General features: G+C 44.3%; 1 protein-coding gene across 1 annotated transcript in view; it reads right to left on the bottom strand.

Annotated features, from left to right (window-relative positions):
• The window catches only part of ttn.1 (titin, tandem duplicate 1), a 252,137-nt gene that overhangs the window by 186,601 nt on the left and 48,574 nt on the right, over nucleotides 1-16,962 (bottom strand). The window contains exons 35-45 of the mRNA XM_083637998.1: nucleotides 16,333-16,484; nucleotides 14,985-15,132; nucleotides 11,924-12,101; nucleotides 9,710-9,831; nucleotides 8,345-8,632; nucleotides 7,520-7,816; nucleotides 7,149-7,335; nucleotides 5,260-5,375; nucleotides 4,286-4,585; nucleotides 2,223-2,522; nucleotides 1,766-1,871 (exon numbers count right to left, since the gene is read on the bottom strand). Of these exons, the coding sequence (XP_083494124.1) occupies nucleotides 1,766-1,871; nucleotides 2,223-2,522; nucleotides 4,286-4,585; nucleotides 5,260-5,375; nucleotides 7,149-7,335; nucleotides 7,520-7,816; nucleotides 8,345-8,632; nucleotides 9,710-9,831; nucleotides 11,924-12,101; nucleotides 14,985-15,132; nucleotides 16,333-16,484 (2,194 nt within the window). The remainder of the gene's footprint in view (nucleotides 1-1,765; nucleotides 1,872-2,222; nucleotides 2,523-4,285; nucleotides 4,586-5,259; nucleotides 5,376-7,148; nucleotides 7,336-7,519; nucleotides 7,817-8,344; nucleotides 8,633-9,709; nucleotides 9,832-11,923; nucleotides 12,102-14,984; nucleotides 15,133-16,332; nucleotides 16,485-16,962) is intronic.

The raw sequence follows: 16,962 nt of genomic DNA, 5'->3' as shown, positions 1-16,962 counted from the left end.
GCTGATCATGGACCAATAGCAGGTGGTGCTGCAGCTCTGTGGGAAACCCCTGGTCTTGTGCCATCTCGCGCGAGCTGCGCAAGGACCCCAAGATGACGGCGGCCACACTCCCATACTCTAGGCTTCATAACGGGAGTCCAAAAACCAATGGGTGATGTGAAGGTGACTACGTCCATATTTTTTATACGGTCTATGATAAAAACCAATGTCCAAAACCTTACCTTAAACATGTGTTCTTTACTTTACAGTTTAATTGCCTAAGCCCCACCCTAACTTTAGAATCAGGTGAAATTGGCAGCACTCACGTCACAGGTAAAGTTTCAAAAAAGATTTTTAATCTGCACAGCAGCACAATAAAAAGACGTGTTTCAGCCTGTGGCTTTCCTCAGTGTTAATGACCCACCCCAACTTTAACCAAAGTTGTTTATCTTGCTTAAAGGGACAGTTCATCACAAAATCAGATTTGGAGATATCAGCCATAAAGATGTCTGCCTTCCTGTCTTGAATACATTGCATTGCTCTCAGTGAGACTATATAATATATATATATAAATAAACAAAGGTAAAACAAAATACAATGGAACTGGATGGCAAGATAGCAGCTAGCAGGTGTAGTTTCGTTTGGTCGAAAGAAAATAGTTCCTACATGAAACTGCTCTCAACAAGGTCTGTGGATTATCTTGAGTAACCGGGTCATGATTTCTGGAAAGAAACATTGATGTTGACCAGCAGAGGGAGATGGACAACGTCATATTTGACAGAGGATATTGGCTGATTGGCTATTGAGGATGGCGTGATATATCTGCTGACACAACGTCATAGCAGATGTCATATTTGACAGATGTCATGGGCTGATTTGCTATTGAGGATGGGCTGATATATCTGGTGACATAACTGGGTCTTCATGCTTGAACCTCGGTCCGAGAGACCCCACTAGGCAACCTCGGTGAGAGCTGCCCATTTCTGGAACTCCATAACGTCAAACATTCACAATATCAATACTTACAAATCTTCCAAACACACTATGAAAAATGGTTACTAAAAGATAATCAGGTGTGTGAAGACAACCATTAGCCCTTGTCTGTCTGCTTGCCTGCCTGCATGTCGCTTAATTGTGCATGTCGCATAATTGTGCATGTCACATAATTGTTATTGTACATAATCTGTTTTGTTTTTCTCCTCTCTTGTCATGATGCTGCATGGGCGCATTGTCTGTCTGTATGGTTGTATGGCTGCATTATCTGTCTGCTTGTGTGTCTGCCTGACTGCATCGTCTGTTTGCTTGCTTGCTTGCCTGCATGTATTAAGCCTAACTTTGTACTGTAATGTGCTTCATGTGCTTTTTACTGTGTACTGTTATTATTAATTGCTTGTTTTTATTGTTTTCTATTGTGCTTTTATCCGGCAATCAACACTTTGCCCAGGGACTACAGCTGAAAATTAGCAACCCAGCTAAAACTGGCACATTTGCAGCAATGTTGATTGATGTGCGTTGTCCCTGTATAAATAAACTAATAAACTAAACTAAACTAAACTAAACTAAACAAGCCGAGTGCCACTTCCATTGCATTGGAGAGTAGGCAGACATCTCTACGGCCGATATCTGTGTTGGCATTTCTAGAACCTTTTTGAGGCTGCTAGAGATGTAAGACAAAGAGACCAGCGAACATTATCACTACTCATCCTATGTCCAAATGATTTTATAATGTACATTTTCTCGTATGAACTCACACAATCCACAGTTTCACAGCAGTTTGTTGACTTACTTGGTAATGGGCCTTCCACCATTGCTCTTAGGGGCTTCCCACTTCAGGTCCACGTGTCTCTTGGAGACCTCCACCACTGTCAGAGCGTATGGAGGTCCAGGAGTAGCTGCAGAGGAGCGGAGAATGTTACTGTCAGCACCAGACCCCCCCCCCCCTTCACCGCATTCACAAAACCCTCTTAAGAAAAAAAGAAGAAAAAACTTCGAGTGCAATTTTTTTCTTAATCCTGAGAAAAACAACAGTTGTTTGAGTTAGTTGTGGACCAGTGATGTAATTTGTGCATGAATGACATCACTGGTCTCTCAAATCAACTCTCAATAACTGTCAAACTAAAGGAATGACTGCAAAACTGTTTATAGTTCTCAAATATGTGTGAGATCATGTGCAAAATAAATCAGCGTTGTTTTTCGGTGAAGTTCTCTGTTAACAACCCCCGCCATTGTGGATAATAACTCACTGAACGTGTCTTTAGCCAGCACGGCGTCCTCCAGCTCGCAGAACTCGCCCATGCCCACGATGTTCTCGGCGGCCACGCGGAACACGTAGAGCGAGCCCTCGTTGAGCGGGGTGACGGTGTACTTCAGCTCCTTCACTGTGGTGTCCACCGTCTGCCACGCCTTCCTCCGCACATCTCGCTTCTCCACCACATAGTTGGTGATGGGAGAGCATCCGTCGCTGCGGGGCAGAGCCCACTTCAGGGCCGCGCTGGTCTTGGTGATGTTAGCCACCTCCAGCCACTCGGGAGCATCAGGAGGATCTGCCCAAAGAGGGAAGATGGATGAATGTGATTAACAGTCAATTAATATTATTTTTATATGTCATTTTATTTATTTATGTATTCGTCTTCTTGGGACCCAGTGCTTGTCAACACATTGCTGTTGTGAAAACCTTACAACTCTAGTTTAGATTTGATTTCTATGACGCCCATGTCTATAATGCATAAACATATTTATAATGCGTTATAATCTACACACAATATCTGCTTATTGTGTTCTTGCATAGATTTAATATTTTTTTAGTTAAAGAAAACAATGACCACTTACTTACAATATAGTGACTTAGAAATAAGCTTGGAATGTATTATTATATCTGCCTATGCCTATAGCTCAGGAATTTCATTACTTGAAAGCACCCAATGACCACTTGACTTATAATCACATTATAATGCATTATAACAGTGATTATAATGCATTATAAAATTATTATAATGTATTACAACTATGATAATTACGATACACTATGATCCTCGAAAAACTATGTCAGTGAGTGACCAGCGAGTATGAAGTATTCTGATACTAATGTGTATGAATATTTATGAGGGCTTATGACTATCTTATATACAATTGGCTAAGTGGGCGGTGTCTGTCTGGGTGTCAGTCACGATTTGTGACGGAAGTGATGTCACTCGGGCAGTTGTGTGTGTGTGTGTGTGTGTGTGTGTGTGTGTGTGTGTTGAATGCATTTGCATTTGCGCAACTGTGATGTCACTCGAGCAACTGTGATCTTCTACTTAGTTCAAATTGGCTAAGTGGGCGGTGGGTGTCTGGGTGTCTGTCAGTCATGAAAGTGACATCATCAGTGAGGTGGGTAGCAGTGTATAAGTGGGCGTGTCTGCCAGTCACAAAAGTAACATCATCAGTGAGGTGGGTAGCAGTGTAAGTCACGTTTTGTGTCATGAAAGTGACGGAAGTGACATCACTTCCTGGGCAAAAGATGGCGTGACGCACAATTGGTCAAATGTGATGTCACTCAGGCAGTTGTGATGTCATCAGTGATGTCACTGGAGTAACTGTGATATAGCATGAGCCGAGGACACAGTTGCACGGGGACACATTTGCAATTGCCAACTGTGATGTCACTTGGGCAGTTGTGATGTCATGAGTGATGTCAGTCAAGCAACTCTGGATACTATAATTGGAGAGCCGATGGCAAACAGTTGCACAGTTGCACGATGGCGCACAGTTGCACAACTGTGATGTCAATTGGAGAGCTTGCACAGTTGCTCATGGCACACATTTGCTCAACTGTGATGTCACTAGAGCAACTGTGATTGAAGGGCTGATGGCGCACAATTGCCCAACTGTGATGTCACTCGGGCAGTTGTGATGTCATCAGTGATGTCACTCGAGCAACTGTGAAGGGCCGATGGTGCACAATTACTCAACTGTGATGTCACGGGCCCTCTCCAGAGTCTCCACCCTAGAATTTCTAGTAATTATACAGTTACAGCTACTGTGTAAGATTATAATGCATTATAAGTATGTTTATAATGCATTATAGACATGGGCATAATAGAGATTGTCACAGATTTTTGTCAGATTCTTTGACAATTGGGGTTATGAAACCCTATCAAAAGCCCCTTGGATAAGCACAAGCATAGATTGTTGTCAAGCTAAAATCAAGGCTGTTTTTCTGAGCCTGTGAACAGCTGACATTCTGGAGATATGAGGTTTTGACGCAACAGCAACAGTGATGACACATTACACCCCTCTCAGAAACACCCAGCTCGGTAAAACTTACAAAGTTTCTCGGTGCAGACGATGGGTTCGCTGGGATCGCTGGCTTCGCTCTCACCAGCCTTGTTGACGGCTTTGACCCTGAAGCTATACTCCTGCTTTTCTATTAGGCCCTTCAGCTGGTGCTCGGTCTGGGGGACGTCCTCGGCGATGCGGACCCACTCCTCGCTGCCCGCCTTCTGGAACTCGATGATGTAACCTTCGATCTTGGCGCCGCCGTCATGCTCCGGCCGGGTCCATGTCAGGAAGGCCGAGGTCTTGGCGATGTCTCTGACGAAGGGCTTGCCAGGAGCCCATGGAGGATCTGAGGAAGGTTTTGTTAGAATCATTTAATAAGCCAGTGGATTGCTCTAACGTGGATCATAGTTTTATTTTCTCAGATGTAACATCAGGGCATCCAATTCCAGACAGCATATGACCAAAATAAATCACAATCATATACCAATATACTTCATCCTGTTTAAGTTTAATGTCACTTTTACCTTAACCTATCATTTATTTTCTTCCAGTCCCTGCAAATGGATGATAGCGCACCTATTTTTGATATATAAAAATCCATATACAATTCATACATTTCACATGCCCTGTTTTCCTAATTTTCAAGTTGCAGTTCAAGCTGATTATCGTTTCTGCTGATGCTAATCAGACCGAAGTTGTCAGGGTGACTTAAACATCCTATTTAAAGGTGGAAATAAGGTCCAGGGTGTAAAGAAAAACAGAATTTTCCTTTAAATGTATAGATAGACATTTATGAAGTTTGATACCTAGCTTCTGAAATGAAATGGGCATTAATTTACTTCACTTAGTTTTCGGTTGGGAACACCAGAAATTGGCCAAAAAGTGTCCAGAATTGGATACAGTGTCTGGAATTGGATTCTGTCAATAGTCACAATAGACACCATCAAAGCAGCGAGGAGATTGCAGCTTTGGACAGAGCTAAAGTGGAGTAAGGACTTGACGGACAGATGTGTGACTTACCGATTGGATCTTTGATGAGGATGGGATCCGTCTCATCGCTGGGTTTTCCGGGTCCGGCCAGGTTCTCAGCCAGAATGCGGAACCTGCACTTCTTCTTGGTGGGGAGGCCCTTCACCCTGCAGCCACACAGAAGCAAGATTAGTCTGCTTCAAGCAACAATTTACAACTTTTTCATATTAAATGTACTACTGTTTACTGCCAGTTGGTACCACATAACGGTGAACTATAGCCAGTTCATGAAAGCATTTAGGGCTCGATCGTCACAAAGGCGGTAATTTTGCGTTAGCGCCCGTTTTGCGCTGGAATAGGGTCGCGCAAAGCCCTAATTGTGGGCGTGTCGGCCCACTGCGCTTCGCGTCATCTCACGCGAACCTCCATATAGGCGTGTTTATGCCCAAAACAGTATTCACACGTGTGAGATCATGTCCAGTCCAGTCCCCTTAAAAGCCATAGTCACATCTGTGACAGCAGCTTCTTTCTTGCAGAGTGCCGTGGGCAAGCAGAGAGAGAGTGAGAGAGAGAGAGAAAGAGAGGGGAGTAAGAGAGGGGGATTGAGCGAGAGAGGAGAGAATGAGAGTGGGAAGAGAGAGGGAGAGAATTGGAGGATGAACCAGTTCGGATAAACCATTAGAAACTAACGAAAATTGATGCTGATGGAACGGTCCATTTGAAACACACCAAAGGGCTGCCGCGCAGTTACGCAGTGAATATCCCCATGTCCCAAAGCGTGCGCTTACTGTAATTAGTCGTTTAGTTCATATAGGCTATAACATACACATTTAAAAATATTAGTTTCTTTAATAGGGTAGGGATGTAGGGAAAGAGGTTCCTGTATAGCCTAGTGGCCGGCACAACTTTCTCAAAAGCAATCTACTGTTACCTCACACCACAGACCTGTATGGTCGGGAATTATGTAGTCTAATAAAACCATGACAAACGAATTCTCATTTTTAAATCAAGGTGTGTTTTTTCTACAATGTAGGCTATAGTTGAAAATCAACATGGCATTCTGAGGAGGGAAGACTGTGTGCGCGCACGAGGTGTTGGAGAGAGAGTGACATCCATGCCATGCATATGTATCCAAGCGAGGATTTCCTGCACTGCGTGGAGAATACTGTGTGCGCTCAGGTGTACGCCTGGCATAGTGGGCTTTTTTGCGCTAAGACCTGCTATTAGGTGGCGTTAAAATTTAGAGCATCAAAGACCCTTTTTTCTAACACATTGCGCTGGAATGCCTATTTTGGCACGGGCAACGCCCAAACCTGTTATTACGCTCGGAACATGGCGATGGTATCTTCGCCAGAGCGCACTTGCGGGAGGCAGATGATAGGCTAAGAGGCACACGGACATGCCTGGCCACACCTACACCTGTGTCTGCACTTAGATTCCAGCGCAAAACTGGATGGTGGAGGCATACGATAGCTTAAGACGCAGGGAAGATAGCATAAGGGGTGCGCAAACGGCTGTGCAAATGATAGCGCCGTACAACGATAGGGCCCTTAATGTTCTAAACACCAGTGAGAGAGTTCCTCTTTCCCGGGAAAAATCCTCTGCTGCAAAGGAAGTGATGTGTTTTATGTTTACAGAAGAAGCAACAGTTTTAATAAATATAAGAGGGTCAAGTCTTTCCAAGATGCTAGCCAGCAATTAGAAGCTGTTCTACCCTCAATTGTATCTGACGATCAAACAGGCTTTATTAAAAGTAACCATTCTTTTTTTAATATATGATGCCTACATAATATTTATGATCCGACTCCACCCGATATTCTGGAAATATTATGCAAAGCACTAAAGCAATAACCGCTTATCCCCGAAGGTGTCACCAAAATGTAATTTTGGACGGAGAATTTTGTCTTTTTAGCACGCAGCAGATGTTCTGTGAGTGTTACCTGAAGGTGGTGTCCTTGATGGGCAGTTTGTTGCATCTGACCCACTTGTCGCTCTCGGGGTCAAACTTCTCGATCCAGTATCCGGTGATGGGGCTGCCGCCGTCCTCGTCCGGCTCAAACCACGTCAGAGTCACTGCATCCTTGGCGATGTCAGAGGGTGTCACTCTGCTGGGAGCGCTGGGAGGATCTGAACACATTTAAGAAAACCATGACTTAACAGAGTTTTTATAAGGATTTCCTGGTTTGAACAATATTAATTTTCCGCTTTTCTGTAACGGTTTATTTATTATCGCCCCAAACCACAATTCATGTTTTTACACTTTTGGATATTGATATTTCACCCTGTAATATAATAATGGTCGATGACTCACCGAAGGAATACTTGGCGACGATTGGCACGTGCTCTGCGGGTTCTCCGATGCCGTACTGGTTCTCAGCACTCACCCTGAAGATGTACTCCTTCAGAGGGGTGAGCTTGCAGGCCTTGAAGGTGGTGTGCTTCACCGTGGCTGACAGCTTCACCCACTCCTCCTTGTCCGTCTGCCGCTTCTCCACGATGTAGTTGGTGATGGGAGAGCCTCCGTCGTCTCTGGGAGGGTTCCAGGCCAGGAAGCACGACTCATTGGTGATTTCGGAGATGTCGAAGGCGGCGGGAGGACCGGGCTTATCTGGAGAGGAACACGTCAAAATGACTGTTTGCGACCTCACCAGTCCAGGTTTGTCATGTTTCGGTTTCTTCGCTTTGAGTCATTTTAAAAATCATTCCCTGCCTTTTGTGTCGCCATGAAATCAAGGTTATTATAGTTAACAAAAAACTAAAACTAGGCATGAAAACAACAAACCAACTGAAAGAATATTGTGTACTTACTGGACAAAATTAACCAATGTATATGTGTATAATATATATATATACATAAATAGTCAATGTCCCAATCACTAGAACCAAAGTCAAGCAATTAAAACTGTGACTCAAGTCTGACTCAAGTTCAAAGGCCCCACCTCTGCCATGATCACATCCTAACATCACTTGTACCTCAAAACTAACATCTACAGTACTAAAACATCTGTGTATTTTGAGTAAGAGACTGAGTTCAGTACCGAGGATGTCCATCTGTATATTTTGAGTAAGAGACTAAGTTCAGTACCGAGGATGTCCATCTGTGTATTTTGAGTGAGTTAGAGACTGAGTTCAGTACCGAGGATGTTGACATCGACGGTGGCCGTAGCGCGTCCGCAGGCATTGACGGCCTCGATGATGTAGGTGGCAGTGTCTCCTCGGGTGGTGGTGGCAATAGACAATTTGGAGTGACCCGGCTGGGTGTCGATGGTGATGCGGTCGTCGGCCTTCAGGACCAGGTCTGCCTTGGTCCACTTCACTCTGGGGTCAGGCTTTCCTTTCACGTCGGCGGGGAGCTCGATCTTGGTTCCCGCTCGGGCAGTCAGTCCGGCCAGCAGCTTGACGTCCAGCTGGATCTCTGGAGCCTCTGTTAGAGTTCAAACAGCCGGTAGAAGAGAGAGAGTAATTATGAGCTGAAGAATTGCACAATTAAAGGGTCTACAGTATTGCCTCCAATATTGGCCTTTATTTAGCTCAGCTGCAGAGGCTAGCAGGCCTTTATTATATTATTATATTAGGCCTTTATTTCTAATTGCCTCTGTTTGATAAGTATATTTGCTCATATTTTAGTACCAAGCCTAATTGGATTTCCCCCCAATTTTCTCCCCAATTGTACTTGGCCAATATTCCCCCTTGCTGCCCGGGTTGCTGCTCCACCCTCTGCCAATCTGAGGAGAGCCGAAACTAGCACCATGCTTCCTCCAAAACATGTGTAGTTGCCAGCCACTTCTTTTCACCAGACAGCGGGAGCTTCCCGGTAGGACATAGCATGTGGGAGGGGAGGATCACGCTTCTCCCACCAGTTCACTTTCCCCCGAACATTCACCACAACTGACCAGAGGAGGCGCTAGTGCAGCAACCAGGACAAATACCCACAATCTGGCTTCCCTCACACAGACGCCAGCCAATCGTGCCTGTATGGACGCCCGACCAAGCCGGAGGTAAAATGAAGATGCGAACCTGTGCCCCTCGCGTTGGTAGGCAGGGAATCTACCGCTACACTACCCGGATGCCCAGTAGCAAGCCTCCTTGTTTTCTGATCTGCTGCTGTTGGAGTTTGTTACAGTAGGTAGCAGTTTTTTTGTTACCACAATGCATTACCTATAATTACAGTAATCGACACTTGTACATTACTACAAACTACAGTTATAGTATACAACAGGCACCAGGAGTTTTCCGGTATCCACCACTGTTTTTTTCTCCTTTACCCCCCCCCCCTCTATTTCGGGCTGGCCTTTATTTGTCAACCATGCCCCCAGCTTTTAATTGACTACCAGTCACTATTAGAGGAAATACGGTATGTGTAATTTAGGGCCAGTGCTGGTCTCTATCCTTCAGTGTTGGATGGACTGTTTCACAACCCCAAAAAATGGGCAGAAGACAAGGCTGTAAGTTGTTTAGCTGTTGTTCAGCCTGGGGTTTGGGTGAATACAGGACAGCCTACCTTTAGCGTCCACAGCCTGGATCTCGTCGGTGGCCCTGCAGGGTCTGCTGGCTCCCAGCTTGTTGAAGGATTTGACCCTGTAGGCGTACCACTGGCCCTCAATCAGACCGCTCACCTGGAACCTGGGAGCAGACATTCACAACATCTGTTAGTCACAACTGCAGCGAACAAGGAAATACATTATATAGTGGATGACTATGAATGTAATATTTGCTTTACCTTTGAACGTAAAACAGAATATAGAAAAAGAAAAAACAAAGAAAGAAAACAACTGAAATGTGAAGAATGTATAGAAGTCAATGGGAAAATGACCCTACTTTTCACTTGATTTGTGACCTCAGGAAACACTTTCCTAATGAGTTTATGGTCTCAATTGCTAGTTTAAAGTCTTCTTCAATACAGCATGATGTTCATTTTGTGAATTATGGTCCCATTTAGAGTCAAATAAAGCAGACTATGCCACAGACCAATGAGTGATGTCACGGTGGCTATAATCCATTTATTTATACTGTACAGTCTATGGGATTAGCAGAGCTTGTTGGTGCACCAAAGCTCTCATTTGGTATCTCTGAAGCAGCTAGACATGCCGGCCAGGCCCAGTTTCCCCCAAAAAGACATGTTTCCCAAGCGCTATTATGGAACCCACCGCGGATTTAGGCAGACCACGCCCTGCGCCCGCCTACGCAGCAGTCAAGCGCCGGGATTGGCAATGCGCCCATGCTCACGTGAGCCAATGGGATGAGTATTTATTTTGACAAGCTCCAGTTGCGCTTCCTTGACAAGTTGACAGACAAGGCCTCAGCCTCAAAGCTCCACTGCCAACATGAGTTTAAATGAAAAAGAAAAACGGTATTAACAATATTTTAACTACTTTTTGCTCCATCAAACTTCTTAGCGCAACAGGTAGTTTTTCATCCCTCCTTAATCTGATATTTGAGGCAATACACTATAATTCAGGCGGTGTCTCATCATAGATGCATGGTCAATGGATCAGCATGGGGGAAATCCTACCGTTCTTCCCAGCCAGCATAGTTAGCATTTAGCTGCTAGCCCAGCCTAGGCAGACAGGATCGGCGATTCAACCACCACAGTAAACACACATCTGAACAGATGTCTATGTACCTGCTCTTGAAGCCCTGATCCTGTAGTGTAAAAATATATATATACTGTATACACTTTTCAATTTAATTTCAATGTCCCCTATCAAGAGTAATTCAGTTGGCTCATGAAATCACTGGGCTGGGCGCAGAGTGTTTAGTGTGTGAGATTCGAGCTGTCAAAAGGCAACAAAAGGCTCGCTCTTGGCCAATCCCGGCGCTTGACTCCTGCGTAGGAGCTCGCAGGGTGTGTGGTCTGCCCAAATCTGTAGTGGGTTCCATAATAACGCATTTCCTAAACATCTTACAAAGTACGCTCTTTTCTACTACAATGGCTGCCATGGGGAAAACATGGCATAAGTACTGTTGGAGAAAAATATAAGTTCCATTGGCATTTCCTAATCAATAAGCTATATTTGCATACGCATAATTAATGCTATAAGTTAACATGACATGACATCTGACACATATAGATTCACCCGTGGCATTGAGGACTTCTCTCCTTTTGCTGAAACCTTGGACAGTGCATCGCGTCCCATAACAACTGATAACAGTTTCCCTGTCAGAATGCACGACGCACACACATTTCCAAAGTTCATCCCCCCTCCTCTCTGCCTTTCCTATAAAGCATATGTCAAACTGTCAGTCATCGCTGAATATTTTGACTCTGTACATTGATCAGATGGTACATTGAGATTCAGTCCTCTGACAATACATATTGACAGAGAATGTTATGGTAATAAATATATACTTTCATAAGACATCTTCCTGGACTCCTGGCTTCAAGTTCATTTGGTTTATATTGTTATGTATTTACATTTAGCGGATGAGGAGTGGTTAAAATTCCATTCCCTAACAAGTACTGTTAGGCCTATTTGATTTATGCCACTCTCTCCTCAGGCCTTTAGAATGATCAGTTTCTCACTTTAAAGGCAAGGGCTTGTCTTAAAGTGAATGTGACTGGCCCGCTGATAGCGCAAATCTGCAAAAACCTACTAATGACAATTAAATACTGTCAGTCAGAATACAAGGATCTGGTCTCACAGAGTTTTTGGCTGAAGGCCAAATATTATCACTGTAAAGACTTAAGAGTAAGTGTTCTGGAGAAACGTCTTACTTCAGCTCAGGCATGGGCTCTCCACAGGGTTCCCACTTGTCTGTCCCGCGTTGGCACTTCTCGACCACATAGCCTTTGATGTTGGAGCCACCGTCATACTTGGGCGGCTCCCAGGACAGGAAGATGCCCTTGGCACTCTTGTCCCTCCACTTCAGGTTCTCAGGAGGATCGGGTATAGCTGGAGAGCACAATACCACACAGGTGAACTTCTGTGGTTTTATCACAATCTATTATCACTTCCAGGTAAAATCCTTGTATCTACAAAATTTCAGTTTTTCAGGAACTAAGAAAAACAGTCTTGTTTTTAGCTTAACCACCATGCATTTAGGAGTTTATTCAATTGGTTTTAAAAGGGCTTCATAAGCCTGAGAGGTCAGAGAATTTTCTCAACTCTTCACACTGTTAGCCCCAGGCTAAGGAAGCTGTTAACCGCAGGCTAAGCTGTTAGCCCCAGACTAAGGCAGCTGTTACCCCCAGGCTAAGGAAGCTGTTAGCCCCAGGCTAAGAAAGAGGGTGTCAGTGGCATAATCATGCACATTCCAAAGTGGGCTAACTCCGAATTTAGACCATGGCTAGCTGGCCCTTTAACCCAGACTTTTCTCAGGGTTAACGCCAGAATACCAGGGTTATCTGTTGGCTATCTGTTGGCTATGTGAACAGGGTTAGAACACTAGAATACTTTAGTGTGTGTGTGTGTGTGTGTGTGTGTGTGTGTGTGTGTGTGTGTGTGTGTGTGTGTGTGTGTTGTCCAAACAAATCAAACTTCTCCATCACAATGTTGCTATGCTAACCAATGATGCATGCCATGGGATACCTATGGTCAAGTGTTTTTATCACCATAGCCTAGAGGTTTTTAAAGTGGGGGGCGGGCCTCCCCAGGGGGGCTCTAAGCAGTTTCAGGGGAGGCTCAGTGAATGGAAGTGAAAAATAACATTACATTAGCTGATAGTTATTAGATTAGTTATCAAAAGGAATGGGGAATTTTACTGTTTTTCCCCACTTTCCCAGAGTCAGAAACAAAGTAATTTATTATTATTATTATTAATAATTAGGGGTTCCAGCCCCGAAACCCTATTGAAATTGTACTTTGTGTAAATTACTTTGTTTCTGACTCTGGGAAAGTGGGGAAAAACAGTAAAATTCCCCAAAACTACTGTATCTCTAAACTACCGGTATCTCTTTAAACAAATCACATACATTATTGTAGGCTATTCTATTTGATCTCCTTTTGATAACTAATCTAATAACTATCAGCTAATGTAATGTTATTTTTCACTTCCATTCACTGAGCCTCCCCTGAAACTGCTTGGAGCCCCCCTGGGGCGGCTGTAGCTCAGGAGGTAGAGTGGGTCGTCCACTAATCGCTTTGGATAAAAGAGGTCGGTGGTTCGATTCCCGCCTCCTCCAGTCTGCATGTCGAAGTGTCCTTGGGCAAGATACTGAACCCCAAATTGCTCCTGATGGTGTGCCAGCACCCTGCGTGGTAGCCTGCCACCATCGGTGTATGAATGGGTGAATGAACCTACTGATTGTAAAGCGCTTTGGATAAAAGCGCTATATAAATGCAGGCCATTTACCATTTTTGCAGGCCATATTATTTTGATTATTCTTCCGTAAAACCGTGTATACGTCAGAAACCCTAAGGCCCACAGGGCAAGTACACCCACCCAACTTCCGCCCTCTGCAAACACTGGGTGAAAGCTTGAGGCCATACGCTCTAGTATGGCTAAAACAGAATATATTTTATTTGGTTCAAAACCCAGGTTGCACAGATTGGTTTCATCTGAAATTATCCTCGGAGGCCAGATCTTCCCTGCTAAAACGTCAGTGAGCTACCTGGGTTGCATTTTAGACAGCAGCCTGGGTGGGGAAACCATGGCTCTAAAAACCATTAGCAAGGTTAATGGTAGAACCAAATTCATAGCCAGAAAAGCTCCTTTACTGGATGCAGCCAGTCTGCTTTTGCTGGCTAGCTCTCTTGTTTTATGTTGTTTTGATTATGCCATTTGCTCCTGGTATGGAGGACTGTCAAAGGTACTCAAAGATAAATTACAAGTCTCCCAGAACAAATTAATCAGGGTTGTCTTAGGTCTATCCTCTAGAGACCACGTTGGGAAACAGCATTTTCAGCAGCTTGGCTGGCTCCCTCTAGAGGCCAGGGCGGTCCAGCTGCAGCTCAGTATGGTCCACAATATCTGCAACAATAGGGCCCCTGAATATCTTAAGGATCATTTCCAGAGGAGTGGTGACGCTCATGCTCATCAAACCAGAGCTAGTATAGCAGATCTTTGCCTGCCCAGGTTCAAAACCAACATGGGCAAATGTTCTTTTAGGTTTAGTGGAGCTGTAAACTGGAACATGTTAGCCCTCCCGATCAAGACTACTACCAGCCAGCTTTCTTTTAAAATTAAGGTCAAATCCTGGCTTTTAGATAATGTCACAGCATAGATGCACTTTGTCTTGGTTCTCTTTCATTTAATTTTATATTATTTTATGTATTTTTATTACTTTTAGTATTTGAGCATTGTTTTGTATTTTAGTATTGTATAGTAGTCTATAGTCTATGTCTCTCTTTTATCATTCTTTGTACTTATGCTTGTTTCGTGTTGTTTGTATTGTCTGTCCTAGACCAAGGACCACAATGGAAACAAGTCTTTGACTTTATTGTGTTTTAATCCTTGATGATGTTTTCCGAGATGCATGTCCTCTGTTCCATGTTTTCTTTGTTACAATACATCAAATAAAATCAAGAACAAAGTGAAGTTCATGTGACCGCCTGGTTTACCAGGCTAACATCTTATATGTCTAAAAACGAAACTGTAGAATGTTCACCAAGCTGGTGAACCAAGGAGCGAGCTGGCGAGAGACAGCTGCGTCAGACAAGGCTACCCGGCCAGCTAATCAGGTAAGCTCATGGTAAGCTTCATTCCCACTCTCATTTCAGTCGGACAGCCTTATGTTCAGGCTACTAAATTTGGAAGCATAGACAAACGAGTGCCTAATGATAATGGTAAATAACGATGCCGATTATGGTTATGGTGCCGTGACGTAAGATACTCACTGGCAGGAGAGGAGACGTTGACGGGCTCGTCGATGTACGCCGGCTCTCCAGGTCCACACTTGTTGCAGGCCGTGACACTGAACAGATACTCCTTCCCCTCCATCACATCGGTCACCGTGTGCTCCATGTCCATCACGTCGGTGGCCACCTGGAACACGTCCCGCGACAGAATTAAAGCCCCATTAAGTAACTTATTTACCTTAATATAACAGCTTTTTAATCATTTTGATGGTACAGTGACTTAGGGCTGCATGATTAATCGAAATGAAATCCTGATCTCGATTGATATAAAGCGCCGATCTCATTTATAAATGACGTCGATTCTGCCACATTTTCATTCAGTTGCAAGAAAACAAGCGCTCCTACTTTCATGACAAAGTGAGGAGGCGGAGGCGGAGTAGTCAGCAGAGACGGCTCTGCCTTCAGTCAGGCAGGCAGAGACCTCCGCAGTGATTCAGTGAGAAATGGTCCATTAAAGTAACAATGAACGCAGTATAACAGGTTTCACTCTCAAACGACTGTCAGCACATGAATCCTCAACGCGAGACTCATCATTCATTCTTCCTTCTTCGTCTGGGATTAGCGAGCCCTTATCACACTGCAAGATCGGCTAAAGTGGCTGCACGCGACATACACGTTATCAATCACAATAAAACTGTACCCACCTCTGACACAATGTTGTTATCCAAGATGTGGGTGCCATGGTACTCCAAAATATTGCGTAGTTTCCAATACCGAGCCCTTATTCTATTACCAGTGCCGAAGGTTTTTTAGCTCAAACACAGCTGCTGCAGTTTACAATTTTGACCATTGGCTCCGGCATGCGAATAACGGCTCGGTATTGGAAACTACGCAATATTTGGGAGTACCATGGCACCCTCATCTTGGTTAACAACATTGTGTCGAGGTAGGTACAGTTTTATTGTGATTGATAACGTGTATGTCGCTTGCAGCCACTGAATGCTGAGTGATGATGTCACAATGTCTATGACATCATCAGTGAAATCACAATTCCCCAAGTGCCATGCAGCAGCTGTGCATGCGAGCTGCAGGGCGGACGAGCCTAGGAATCGAGCCTGCCTAGTATATACAGTATATCTACAGCCATCGCCATTTGGCTCAGAGGGAGAAACTACGTGGGTTTCCTTGACAAATGAATGCTGCAGAATGTGCGTAACCACATTCATTACGGAGCCTCTGAAGGTCCAAACGAGACAAGCAGAGAAACTCCGCTTTACCTGACTTTTTGAAAAAAAAGAAGACGGTAAAGACGGTTCAACAGTTAGACATTTTAGAACAGAGAATAGCTATTTTAGCTGCGTATGGCGGTCTCTGTCTTGAAGCGTACCTTGACCCAGGTCTTGCGGGACACTTCCCGCTTCTCGATCTGGTAGTGGGTCACCGGGCTGCCTCCGTCGTGCTCGGGGCCCTCCCACATCAGGTGCACGTGCTGTCTGGTCACCTCGCCCACCTTGAAGTCCTTAGGAGCACTTGGGGATGCTACAGTGGGGGGGGGGGGGGGGGGGGGGGGGATACAATCATTCTACAGAACTAACAGAAGATAGAGATGTACTCCGTGATGTGTGCTGGTCAAGCACAGGAGTACAGATGCACCACAGAGCACCACAGGAAGTCATTCCTGCCTGTGGTTTTCCCCCAGAGTGTCAGACACTGAGTCAACAGCCTCGGACTTACTTCACCCGTTAGCAACTTATAACCTACTGTATCTTTTATACTGTGTACCTGAACTGTGTAATAACTCTATGTACAATCAATATTTAATATTGCAATACTGAAATTTGTGAAATAATTTAATGTGCAGTAACTACTATCCACACTGTTACTGATGTGCAAGTTACTAACTGTAAAGGTTATTGCACCTTACTATTATTTATCATTATTATACTTTTTTATTGCACCTTACTATTATTTATCATTATTGTTATTATTATTATTATTATATTCATACAGCTGTATT

The sequence above is a fragment of the Poromitra crassiceps genome (assembly GCF_964638095.1).
Source record: "Poromitra crassiceps genome assembly, chromosome: 6".
NCBI classification, from domain to species: Eukaryota; Metazoa; Chordata; class Actinopteri; order Beryciformes; family Melamphaidae; genus Poromitra; species Poromitra crassiceps.
The sequence above is the reverse complement of the archived record's forward strand: the minus strand, read 5'-3'. Positions and strand labels throughout refer to the sequence as shown.